Source organism: Pinus tabuliformis, chromosome 3_2 (genome assembly GCF_031772625.1).
Source record: "Pinus tabuliformis cultivar Carrire ecotype Pingquan chromosome 3_2, CPIR1, whole genome shotgun sequence".
Lineage (NCBI taxonomy): Eukaryota > Viridiplantae > Streptophyta > Pinopsida > Pinales > Pinaceae > Pinus > Pinus tabuliformis.
Genome location: NC_142302.1, coordinates 23,036,263 through 23,050,291, shown reverse-complemented (window position 1 = coordinate 23,050,291; position 14,029 = coordinate 23,036,263). Strand labels below are relative to the sequence as shown.

The 14,029-nt window shown below is 38.8% G+C and overlaps 1 protein-coding gene and 1 long non-coding RNA gene across 2 annotated transcripts; both read left to right on the top strand.

Annotated features, from left to right (window-relative positions):
* Positions 1 to 5,871: 5,871 nt before the first annotated feature.
* Positions 5,872 to 12,336, top strand: LOC149179618 (uncharacterized). The gene is made up of 2 exons (XR_016257392.1): positions 5,872 to 6,004; positions 12,306 to 12,336. It is a non-coding gene; the product is annotated as an uncharacterized LOC149179618 (long non-coding RNA).
* A 730-nt stretch (positions 12,337 to 13,066) lies between these two features.
* LOC149179617 (uncharacterized) lies at positions 13,067 to 13,687 on the top strand. Its single transcript, XM_089418023.1, has one exon. The coding sequence runs from the start codon at positions 13,115 to 13,117 to the stop codon at positions 13,625 to 13,627; it is 513 nt and encodes a 170-aa protein (XP_089274149.1). The 5' UTR covers positions 13,067 to 13,114; the 3' UTR covers positions 13,628 to 13,687.
* Positions 13,688 to 14,029: the final 342 nt, after the last annotated feature.

Below are 14,029 nucleotides of genomic sequence, written 5' to 3'. Positions count from 1 at the left end.
TTCATATTTTGTTATTATTTTTATTTAAATATAAAAGCTCTCATCTATTTTGTGCTAACATTTTAGAAACATAATTTGATCTAATAAAGATGGCATCCTTAGAAGTTAGACTTTGAGATCATTGAAAATAACAAATATTTTTATTATGATAGGTATATTAGCCTTTCTTAAAAGATTGATCTTCAAATCCTGAAAACAAATCATTTCACTAAAGAACTCGAAGCCTACATTGGAATTGTTGATTTTTCCATGACACTCAAGATTCAGGTTTGAGTCTAAAATCATGATCACAAACACGCTCAAATGCCACAACACTTCTACTTTTCACAACGGAAAATACATATCAATGAATCAACTAGTACACAAGACAAATTTTAATCCAACATTTTTTTATTAAAAATCTTTAATACAACAATATTAGGGCTCTCATACCACAGATCATGGCCCTAACAATAAGCCTTGATACAAGACAACAACTAGGGCTTGGTATCAACAACTAGGATGACCAATCTATTGTGAATAAAGTACAATTGACCTGCCTTGAGTACATCTAGCAGGCACTTTCCTTCCCTTTCATCGAACACACAATTTATGCTTCCTTAGAATGCATGCATCTCTATTTCAACAACCTTCTACTATCAACCCTCCTGTTTCTCCAAGAGTGATTGAACTTTGGACCAAACAAATATGCCCACTAGCTGCTTTCCTGTTCCTTAAGGACATCAACACATAGGGACTTCACAACTACCCACTTCTTGCCTCTCTGATGCTCCAAAGATGACAGGACTTAGGGATTGGAGGTTTACCTCTTATCTCTTATTTGAATCATTATCAATCACTGAACTAGGGCACAATGAAAAACCCTCTTATCATCAATCCTCCACCCTTGAGTTCAATGAACTAGAGCCCAAACAACTTTCCCTCTTAACAGTGACAAGCTTTCCCTTGTCCATTGTACTAGGGCACTCCAAGCAACCACTAACAGGCCTCCAACTCACTGTACATAGGATACTATACCACTGTCCAAAACCAAACCTTTCAATCCCTTGCATTCATCAACTTAGAAAGACACGAACATACATTTACAATACGTCTTCTACAACCTTGTAGTCATCAAGGTTTTAAGTGTAACCCCTGAGGTATATGACTATATTTTAGGGCTTTTGTATCACACACAGAACAACCCTAAACACATATTGTACAACTCCTCAAATCCTTCGCAAACCTCCCTCTAAACTTCTACGATGGTTCCTCAACATATACAACCAAGCTCCAGCAGTAGTCCAACCCTCTCGGCCCTCCAAAATAGGCCTCTTGGCCTTCTCTACAATAGGGGCTCGACCCTACCTCAAGAACCTTAAACTTTTCGACATGTTACATAGAGAATATTTTCCCAAAACGAGTGCCCAAAACTTCCTCTCCAACTTGGCCCTATCCAAACACAAGAGAATCAAGAAATTTGACTTCTTCTTCACTTGTAAAGGCTCCTATAGGACTGCGACTACCTTAGATTTATTTATCCAATGATGAATGCACTTGGATGTTCGTGGAATGAACTAATCCTTGCCTCCATTTTATAGAGTTTTAGGTGGGCTTCACTAGCCACCTAGGATTGCCATATAACATCAAAGTCGACCTTAACAAAATGTTAAAACTCCATGAAATATGAGAACAAAATTTATTTTCATTCATTTAACCCACCACATTGATGCCTTTGGTGCCCCTTATTCCTTCAAGGGTGCCACACGGGCCCTCAATAATCAAACCATTGAAAATACCTCTTGGTTTCGTGCCCACAACTTTGGGTACAAAACCCACTACTTGGGTACTTTACCCACAACGCCCATGTTGGTCAACCTTCTCACAAGCCCAACACTTAGGGTTGTGGAGTACCTCCGAAGCTACATGAAGAAACACTCCCTCTTAGTGAGGGATGTACTTCCATTGCATGGAAGTGACCATCATCATCACCGAAGACACTAGACCAATCTGGAATTCACTACTGCAACATACCCTAAATAATGAACCACACTATCTTAATAGTGTCTCTACCTCATCTCGTCAAAACCCGAATATTCGAACTTCCATAGGGCATCTCCCTCTAAAGCTAGAATTTCTCTGAGTCTACACAACCTCCACTAGCTCGCACTTCTACTGAACTTGTGTCCTACAAGGTCACTCTGAGCCGCAGTTGAACACGGGCCACATTACCACCGCAACCTAAAACTGCAAGTAATCTCATACTCCTAGACCAAACACAACACATGCACATGGCTCTAATCTTGGATGTGCAACATCTCAAAACACTGAAGAAACTAGCATGCTAACATCCCTTCCATCACACAAAGACAAATTTTTCATGCCAAATCAATTCTCGAGTAGTCAAAACAATCCATGACAATTCATAGGAAGCCCGCGATCTACAACCCTCCAAACAACAAACTATTGCTCACCAGGTTCTCCACTGATCCACTAGAACTCCTAGTCCATCTCGCTATGTAACCTATCAAGACCACATCTCCATGCCCTTAGTTGAATCCTCTTCTCCATGATCTAGACAATCTCATCTCCCTCTAAACTACTCCATTGTGCACACTCTGATCCAATGGCCCTTCAAAGTTGTTCTGATACCATGTTGATTTTTCCACGTTACTCAAGATTCAGGTTTGAGCCTAAAATCATGATCACAAACACACTCAAATGGCACAACACTTCTTCTTTGCACAACGAAAAATACATAGCAGTGAATCAACAAGTATATAAGACAAATTTTAAACCAACACTTGTTATAGTACAAATCTTTAATACAATAATTTTAGGGCTCTCGTACCATAGATCATGGCCCTTACAATCATCCCTAATATAACACAACAACTAGGCCTTTGTATCAAAAACTATGATAACCAATCTACTCTTAACAATGTACACTTGACCTACTTGCATATGTAGCACTTCCGCAACCCTTTCAGTCCACGTACCTTGAACACACCTAGCAGGTACTTTGCCTTTCCTTCTACTGATCACGCAACTTATGCTTCCTCAAAAAGTGTGCATTTCTAGCTCAACAATCTGCCACTATCAATCCTATTATTGCTCCAAGAGTGACTTGACTTTGGCCCAAACAAATTTTCCTACTAGTTGTTTTCTTGGTCCTTAAGGACACCAACACATAGCGACTTCACAGTTTCCCACTTCTTGCCTCTCTACTGCTCCAAAGATAATAGGACTTAGGGCTTGGAAACTACACTCTTATCTCTGATTTGACTCACTTTCAATCACTGAACTAGGGTGCAATGGTCAGCCCTCTTATCATTAATCATACACCCTTGAGGTCAATGAATTAGAACCCAAACAACTTTCCCTCTTAACAATGACAAGCTTTCCCTTGTCCATTGTACTAGGGCACTCCAAGAAACCACTAACATGCCTCCAACTCATTGTGCATAGGTTGTTATACCATTGTCTAAAATCAAACCTACCAATCCTTACCATTCATCAACTTGTATAGAGAAGAACATACCTTTACTAGATGTCTTCTACAACATTGTAATAAACAAGGTTATGAGCATAATCCTTGAGGTATACGATCCTCTTTTAGGGATTTTGTAGCACACATAGACCAGCCCTAAACATCAGTTATACAACTCCTCAAATCCTTCGTAAACCTCCCTATAAACTTTTGCACTAGTTCCTCGACATATGCGGCCAAGCTCCAATAGTAGTCTAAACCTCTTGACCCTCCAAAATAGGCCTCACGACCTTCTCTACAACAATGGCTCAGCCCTACTTCAGGAACCCTCAAATTTTTGGCTTGTTACACAAAGAATATTTACCCAAAATGAGTGCCCAAAACTTAATCTCCAACTTGGCCAACAAGCTACCCAAACTCGACCCTGTCCAAACACAAGAGAATCAAGAACTTCGACTTCTTCGTCACTTGGAAAAGTCTCCTACATAATTGTAGCTACCTTAGATATCTTTCTCCAATGATGAATGCACTTGGATGGTTATGGAATGAACTAATCCTTGCCTCCTTTTTATAGTGTTATAGGTGGGTTCACTAGCCACCTAGGGTCACCATATAACATCAAAGTTGACTTAACAAAATGTTAAAACTCCATAAAACATGAGAACAAAAATTCTTTTCATTCAACTAACACCGCCACATTGATGCCTTTGGTTCCCCTTAGTCCTTCGAGGGTGGTCCACATGCCCTCAATGATCAAACTATCGAAAACACCTCTTGGTTTGACGCCCACAACTTTGGGTGCAAAACCCACTACTTGGGTCATTCGTCCACAAAGCCCATGTGGGTCAACCTTCTTACAAACCCAACACTTAGTGTTGTGGAGTACCTCCCAAGCTACAAAAATCAACATGAATCACATATAATAACGGTTAATCTTGATTCATTAAAAACACCTGTCTTTAAATATTATTACAAAGTGGCATCTCAGTCATGTTGTCCTTGTGGATCAACCAATTGCTCTTATCACTTTCTTGTGTTGGGAGATTGGTTGGTTGACTGATCTGGGTGATCTGTTGGCAACAATTTTGTGGCTCAAATGATGTGTTGCACTAGCTATTGATATTTACAATATATTTCCCAAATGGTTAACTGATTGAGAGTCACAACAACAACTTCTTAAAAGTCGCAACAAGGAGTAGTCACAACACATTTGTTAGCATGTCAAAGTTGCAGCATGAGTGCCAATAGGTCAAAGCCATAACACTTTAGAATTATATCACTACACTAGAATGATGGGTCACAACATTGTGCTTGAACAACAAGTCATAGCAACCAACAACAAGGATTTGTAGTACCTAACAACCGAGAGTTGCAACAAGTACCAATCGGGAGTTGCAACACCCACTAAATGTGAGTTGGAACAGTTGGCAACTAAGAGTTGCAATAACCATCCATGTTGAGTTGTAGTGCCTATGTCTTGATCCTACCTTAATTTACTTGTGCAACTCTACCTCTTTAATACCACTAGTTAACATAGAAAGGTAATTATATTTGTAAACACATAAGAATACACATCAAAATAACATATAAAGGAAATAATTATACCCTGACCAAAATTCCTTTATATAAGAAAAAAGGTTCTTAGGATGAAGTGAAAATGAAAAAAAATATGTTCAAAAAAGGCTTACACAAGAATTGTAAAGATGCCAAATAAGGCACATGCAAACTCCCCTAGCTAAGACGGTTGGATGTCCTTATGCAACTAACTGTGAGTGTGAGTGTTACTAATATTGTAGTCCACCTCTCCTAATTTGATTGAGTTATTAGTACTAGTTTTGGCACGATTGATCATACATCAAATATAAAACACTTGGTGTCTTTTGTAGACATTGTATAAATTTATTATTATTTTTTTAATAATTTTTTTGAAAATCTTTTCACATGAATGAGAAATCTTTAAAATACAAGAATGAAAATTTGCAATAAATTTTATTTACATGAAAATCATTAACTACTATTTTTTTTTAAATAACTATAAATTAAAGATTGTATATATAAATAAATAACAAATAATAGGGTAAACATGGATCAAGATTTGAAGTACATTTTAAGTAATCATTTAAACAAATAGTGTTATGAAGTTGTGGAAGAATATTTACGCCGTACGGCGTTTCCCTTTGAAATGGACTCCCCCAAATGTCTTTCTGTCCTAATCATAACCGTTAGATCTTCTGTTAGACGATTGAACAAAAATCATCCGTCTAATTTAATAAAAAAATGTTTTAAAACATTATATTAGTGATTAGTTAATTAGGGCGATAGTTCACTCACCACTTGACATCTATGCGCCGAATCGGCTCCAGTTTTTGTTTGTATAGTCAAATCGGCATTGGCAATGGCATCCATGTATCCTCATGCCCCCACACAAACAGGTGAAGGGAAACCGCGATACAACTCCACCAGCATTCAAACCTGGAGAGATGCCCTTTCTCGTGTTGCAGAAATAAGGGGTTTCGATCTGGACGCATATAATGGGTGAGATATCAACCCTCCCCTCTTATTATTGTAGTACTTCTCATACGTAAGTGCCCACATCAATCAAATCTTTATAAATTGTTTGATATAAGTGTCTGTAAATTTTCTTATCCTTGTATTTCACCAATAAACAGGTATTTCACCAATAAACAGGCAACCACAGAAGTGTGTGGAATTAGGGCGGCTGGTGTTGATAACCCAAATAGATCTGTGTGCTGACCTTCCGGCAGAGTTCATGGAGTTTATGGCTGTTTCCATTTACGGTTTCATGGAGTTTATGGCTCTTTCCGTTTACGGGCTCCAGCAACTGTTTGTATAGTCGAATCGGCATTGGCAATGGCATCCCTTGTATCCTCATGCCCCCACGCAAACAGGTGAAGGGAAACCGCGATACAACTCCACCAGCATTCAAACCTGGAGAGATGCCCTTTCTCATGTTGCAGAAATAAGGGTTTTCGATCTGGACACATATAATGGGTGAGATCTCAACCCTCCCCTCTCAGTATTGTAGTACTTCTCATACGTAAGTGCCCACATCAATCAAATCTTTATAAATTGTTTGATATAAATGTCTGTAAATTTTCTTATCCTTGTATTTCACCAATAAACAAGCAACCACGGAAGTGTGTGGAATTAGGGCGGCTGGTGTTGATAACCCAGATAGTGGTGTTGATAACCTAGATAGCGATGACAAGAGCTCTCAAATATCATGCTACAAAAGCTGGAGTCACCAGCTGCTTCAGCACCAACTCTGCTAAAATGATGTCCTCCTAGCACCTGATAGGACTGAGACTGTTATTGGGGACCAAACTGCTAAAATGCCCAGAAAACAGGATAGATCCATTTATATACATAGATTTTGCCAGAGAAATCAACATAGTAAATCGGCAGAATATTTAGTTTCTGCTAATGGCAATTACGACAAAGAAAACTAATATACTAACAAAGAGCTTTGAAGGTGCTCAGAAAGAGGGGCATATCGGTTGGTTTAAACATTTCCCAGAACATGCCATGGAAATAATAATAATAAAACAGGGTAAGCAAGTTATTTCCAGCAAAATTTACTACACAGAAAACAAATTTTAGTAGAAGAGTGTTTAGTTATTCAACGGGAGAATACTATGCAAAGTTTACATATTTGTCTTGTTGTGTCTGTGACCTTTATTCTCTACCCTGGCTTCTTTCTGTATCCCCTACCCTATTTCTCCTTCCAGGGAACTTAGTGAATTCCAATGGAAAAAGATAAACTAACAAAGCAAAACATCGAAACTTCCCCAGGACTGTGTTTTTTACCAATTGTTTTTGGTGACTCTACTGCCACCTGGCTTGAATGCACCCATGGTTCTAATTGCATTAACGTCCTAGAAGGATCGGGCCTTGCCCCTGGTAGTTTGATGGTCTCCATCAACTTACCCTCACGAATAGATCTGGTCCCTGGGCTCCTTAGGCTTCGTTTTACTGTTCCTCAACTCAGCCTAGAAATTTGGAAGTGCTATCTTCCTCCAGGTATACCGTGCTTGAACCTCTTGCAACCTGGCCTGCATTTGAGAATAAAGTTCTTGAGCTCATTCTATGAATGTAACAGCACTAAGCTAATCATTACTGGACCTGCTACCTTGCGCTCTTTCATACTTTGTAACACTATATTAAGTGGAGTTTGGGGCAAGAATCGCAAGCAAGGTTTGAAAAGGCGATTTGCTAGTTCAACCATGAATGTCCCAGTTGTAACAATGCTGCAGGTATGGTAGACTTCTGTCACAAGTTTTGGTTTTGGACAGCCCACCAAGAAAGTCCATAGGTATAATTTCCCAAGGCCTTGAAGGCACTATAAGGGAATGTGCAGCCCCGACATTTGCTGAATTTTTGGTGCTGCACAGTGCACAACCCTCGTTAAACTTGGTGGCCTTTGCTTGCATTCTTGGCCAATACACATTCCCTTGCAGGTTTTGCCTGCGTTTTCCTTATACACCAAAGTGGCCAGTGACTTTTGAAGTATGGGCCTCTGGCAGCAAGTGAACTCCAGCCTCTAGATTCTTCTCTCAGGGTGCATAGCTTATCAGAATTGTACAATAATCATTCACTTCAAGTGCATTCTCACCTGTTTCTATTTGTTGCAATGTTGCCAAGATGGGCCTACGATTTTCATGAGCAGCGACCATTGTCTTACATTCTTAATGTTGAAAGCGAGCCAAGCACATGATTATTTCAAAAGATAAAACAAGTGACATGCAAAGAAATACACTTGGCTCTGGCGCCAAGTTGGGCAGGATTGCCTCCAGCAATAGCTGAATTTAATGTTGAACTAGCTTTTCAATCTGTACCCCTTTTGGCTCAAGACCCACCTCCTTAGACTGCGACAGAAGGTCCTTTAGCTGATTCCTTTGCCCACCTATCAAAATTCTGATTTACTTGTTCGGCACTCCTTTTTTCCACCTTGGGCCTTAATATTGTCAAAATGAACCTTTTGCTAGATTATGGATTCATTTGGGTCACCCAAATCGAGGATATATTTTCTTTACCCAAGTAAGATTTAATGAGATAGAGCTTGAGCAGCATACACTTATTTGGTCTTCTATAGAAAATATCATCTCAGTCACATAAGTAAGGACTCCCCAATGCCCATCACTATCTCACTGACATCAAGCAGAACTACATCACAAATGATTTCATTAATTGATTGGGCTTATGCAGCCAACCAAATGGGTAAGGTTTTGGATGTGCCTCCATTGATAAACCCAATTGCTACTCAAAAGCTTCAGATATCAGATTTTTCTAGCTACTGGGTTGTAAGTAATGGACTTTTTAACTGACCCTTCACAAAGAAAACGTTTTTACTTTCATTTTTTCGCTCAGGGCGAGGCTGATCCATAAGGTTCAGTTTTCATCTATCTTCCTGTTCCTCCGACTTCTTGTTTGTCCATTGGAGCACATTTCATCACACGGAATTTTTTTCTTTCCTGATTCTTGGGAATTAGTTCTGGATGTAACTCTCAACATTGGTCCTTGGTATGCCCATGTCTTTTGCAATGGTCCATTCTTTTGCCTTACATTCATCATTATGTTCTTCATCCATCCTTGTACGACAGTAGCAACCTTTTACCTTTCATGGTCTATTTTTGTTCATTCATTTCTCTCATTGGTTCTCTGGAGCTCCCTCTAATCATAGCACCTAATTTGCTTTTGGCTTCATTACACTATCTTTGTATAGGCCCAATCAAGGCTGTGAACCTTGAGCAAGGCCAGCTCTTGTCGAATGTAACAGTGAATAACTCCAATGTATTACATAACCACGCTGGCTTCATCTTCCAAAATACTCAGTATGATAGCTTGCTTTTTGGAACTCGTCAGTGTAATCTTGGACAAGCTACCTGTGATGCTATCTAAGACACTGCCTCTAGATTTTCTCCTCCCTTTCACACCTGGCTGGCTATAATTTCCTTCTCAGAAAAACTTTGAACTCGTTATAATACATAACAAGTGCTTTCTTTTGCTGTTACAAATTCTAGCAATAGCTTTCCCACCACATGAGGGCATGCTTTGACATTTTCAAACATGCAAAGGTAATCTTTTGCACATCAGAATGTCCCTGACAACTGAAATAAGCCTCAAGTTGCCTTAATCTGTTATTCATTTTTTCTATATGCATCTGCCCATCAATTTGTTGAAAGGTTCGTCTTCACTCTTCCTAGGGCTTTTCTCCCTCCAAGTGATACTATTGTCTGGTTGTAATCATCCACTTCCAGGATTGTATAACACTCTGATATCAAATGACCTGCTCTGTCACCTGCCAACACAGAGACATTAACAGGGGACCAAAATGCTAGTCAGTATTAAAGTAATACCCAGAAAACAGGGCAGATCGATTTATATACATAGTTCATGCTAGAGAAATTAGAAAAACGCAGTAGATCAGAAGAGTCTTTGGATACCTTCTAATGACAATTACAGCAAAGAAACCAAAGCTACTAACAGAAAGCTATGAGGACACCCAAAACAGGGATATTTCAGTCGGTTTACATTTAGCATTTAGGGAAGTAAGAAAATATAGGAAGCAAGATATTACCAGTGAGATTTATTACACAAAAGTTCAAAACTATTTTGAGAAGGAAGAGTGTGGCTTTATTCACTAGGAAATTTCTATACAGAGTTTTGTTACATATGAGTACAGTTGTTTTGCACTCTATTATTGGCAGCAAGATTTACATGCATTGTTCTGGTCTGTATCCTGTTGTGCCTGTGACTTTTCTTCTCTCTCTATCCTTTCTCCTTCCATCGAACTCAGAGAACCCCAATGAGAAGCTAAACTAACAAAGCAAAACAAAGAAACTTCCCCAAAATTGTTTTTTCTGAATGGTTGTCATGATTATCCTGCCAACGTGGCATGAATGCCCATTTGGCTTTGATTGCTTTGATGCCCTAGATGGATCATAAACCAGAAGATCATGTTGTCTCTGCTATGAGTTTTTCTTTATCGTAAAACAAAAACACTGGGACATGGGTCTATGGTTTAATGGAAAAGTGCGGAATTCACTGGTCACAGGTCTCAAGTTTTATTCTTGCAAGTGACAATGGCACTCTTGTGTTAGCCAATCACTAGGCCAGCAATGATTCAGATCTTGGAAGTTTCACAATAGTCTCATGTTGACAGAAAGAGCACAAAATCTCTATTAATGAGAGTTGAAAACTCGTGGAGTCTTTTAAGTGCTCCCGTGTCGAACTCAGCTCAGTACTGCTGCAAGTCTAAGTTAACTTGGTCCCCAGTTTGAATTGTGAAGTGTCAGACCTGCAAGTATTTGTGGGTTACTTGCTAGGCAGATGGAAAAAAAAGCTGACCATCGTAAAAAATTAAAGGCAAAAGAGAAAATAAAACCCCTCATTTTGAATAATTTCTATTACCGAGTTTTTGTTCGAGTCTTAGGTGCACCCTTACACTCTGGCTATACTGGTTTATTTGCCTAGACAAGTTTTTCAACAATGGATGGAAACTAATTTGTTATACCTTGTGGGTTGAGAAAATATACTAGGAGAACTTGTTTTCTAGAGGTTGCTTTTAGTGAGTAATTTCTTCTGCTTCTTCTTCATATTTTACAACTTTTAACGTCCAATCTGACTGATGTCTGTAGGAGGTAACTAGTAGGTTTAGCTAATTGTTTCTTACTTTTTGCCAAGAAATCTCTAATCTCTGTTATTACTTACCATATTTCATTGAGTTTTTTTTCTAGTGTAGCATGGGGACGAGTCCCCCATGTTAATTGTTTCTTCATCATGCTTAGAAATCTATAATCTCTGTTATTACCTACCCTAGTTCATCAAGTTTTTCTAGTGTAGCATGGGGAGTTTTTCCCACCCCTAGATATCCCTTGCCTATCCCTGCCTCTGGGGACTTGGACAAGGGGAACTCGTTGTTTAGAAGGGATGCTCCCGAGGATGTGGTGGAATTTCCCCACATCCTGTATATATCGCTATGGGAGGTGTCTTTTCTAGATCTGGAGATGTTGGATGCCCCTATCTAAACCACTGCTCATGTGGCACTATTATCCAAAAAGGTAAATTCTTTATCTTGTTGGGTTCAACATTCAGACCATGACAAATATTATCTATGCAGTGCGTGCCTACATTCCATGTAGTATGTTTATTGTAACGAAGCATAATCACAACAGTTTTGGCTCCCACATTTGATAGGTACTTGGACCCTATTTAGTTTTCAGGGTTCTAATATTCACACAGACAAGGCCATTTGGACCCATAAATTAAGTGCTGCTAATTTGATAAAGTTTTATTATCTCTCTTTTCGATTTTTTAATATTTTATTAAAAAAATTAATATTTGCCATCCCTGTCTGCCTTTGATGAAATTTGGGAGTTCCTTTCAGTCATCCCTGGAAACTGAGCCCCCCCTATTCCCAAAATACAGTGCAACATAGTTTTTCTCAGTTGTTAATGTTTGTTGGAATTGGAAATAAAGAGTTGTTTTGCTTGTCCTATATTTAGAGAATATGTTGCTGTAGACAGTAGTTCGAAGTAGGTGTTCATTCTTGATCTCATTACTAATACATTGTTTGCCAATTTGTCTCCCAGGTTTTTTAGTAGTGGTACATCTTCCGATCTTTCAGTTTAGAATCTAGATAACTGTATAGAAGGTTTTTTGATCTTTTTTATTTTTTAATTTCTCTGTCTCACAAATGTTTATTGAGTTTCACAGCTATTTATCAAGGCGGTGATTTTCTCTTTGTAACATGACATTTTATAATTTAAACTGAAGTCTGTCTAGAGTATCTGACCAAATTTGTTTTCTGGAACAGGCTTTTCGCAACTCATGTATTCAGCCCAGAAGTCAGTCGGATGGTTCCATGACGAAGCTGATGCAGGGGTTTTAAATCAGCCAGTCAAGAAACCATCCAAGAAGGCAGATAAAATCAGGAGGATGAACCTCCGGAGACTTGCGTACTATGTGGAGTAGAAATTGAAGGAGCTTGTTTGTCTATCTTTACTCTGATAAGTCTATAGAATTTGACAGTTGTGACCTGGGGAGGGGTACATTCACTTCTTGAATAGTGATGAGCTTAAATATTTTCCATTTGACAGATACGCTTAAGACAGTTGATCTGATAATGTAAACAATTCATTTGTATTTCCTTTTTGAAGTTTCTTTTTTTTTAAATATATAACGATGAACTGAATAGTAGATACCTGTTAAGTTGTAGGAAGTTAAATGGCATTTCAGATTATGAGAGTTGAATGACATTTCAGATTATGTTTTTCTCTCATAAGCGGTTATTGTAAAATGCAAAACATAGCGGAGTATGTTACTAGAATAAAGAAATCAGTTGTGTATGTATGTATGAGATCCCTCCTGGCACCTGGAAATAGGGAGCCCTTCGCTGGACAGAATTTCTTTTTAGAAGTTCTGGAAATAGGGAGCCCTTCGCTGGACAGTCTACCACTTTCACTTGGTCACTTGAAGATCTTAAAGGAATTGAGGCTCGAGAATTGCAGTGAATTGAAACATTTTTCGGTGACTATTCGACTGTTGACTGAGTTGACTGAGTTGAGAGTATTGAATTTCCGGTTGCAAACATTGAATAATTTAGAATCTCCCAATGACAACTGCATGCCTCGGCTGCAAGTCTTAGAAGTTTATAACACGAAATTATCAGAGGTATCATTTGCCACAGGTGTCTGCCCCATCCTTAAATATGTCTCCCTCAGGTTTTGTAATCATTTGGTGGAGGTCGGAACATTGCCAAAGACTCTGATAAAACTGGAATTGACTAATTGCTCTAACTTGAGGAAAATAGCAGGGCTTTCTAGTCTTCCAAAACTTCAAGTGCTGGAGATTAGTCAGTGCAAAAATGTAGAGGAGCTGCCAGGTATTGAAACGTTGGTATCTTTGAAAGAGTTGCAGGCATATGATTGTGCGAAGCTGAAGAGCATACGGGGATTGGCCAAACTGACAAAGCTTCGGGTATTAAATGTTCATGGGTGCTCCAAGTTAGAAGGGCTGCCAGGTATCCAACATTGTATGTCGTTGGAGTACATTGATTCTAAGGGTTGTCCTAAGCAGTGGGCTGAGGCGGGATTACTGGAGCAGTTGCAGCAACAAGTGAAGGTGCTTGAAATGTGAAAAGCAAAGAAATAAATTTGAAATGAATGCATAATTGAAGTCTTAGCCAAAGGTTATATGTCAGGCAGAGTTTGTGTTCTAAGATGTTAGATTGTTGAGGGAGGTTGTGTAGTTGCCTTTCGACAATCCAAATTAAAACATTATGGAGAAAGTGCAAGCCCTGCCTAGCATATAGCCTTGGTAGATTCTCTGATGAATGTTACCCATATAGCTCATGGCAGGACGCATATTTGCCTTGATGTTCTGTGCTTGAATGGATGGTCTCAGATTGACTCATCCTTTTTGGATAGGGACAAAGCATATGTAATAAGCTTCACATTTAGCGATTATTATGGAAGAAATGTAAACACACAATTTGAGACAAATAGATTCCAAAATATTAGTATCTTAAAAAATAAAGCC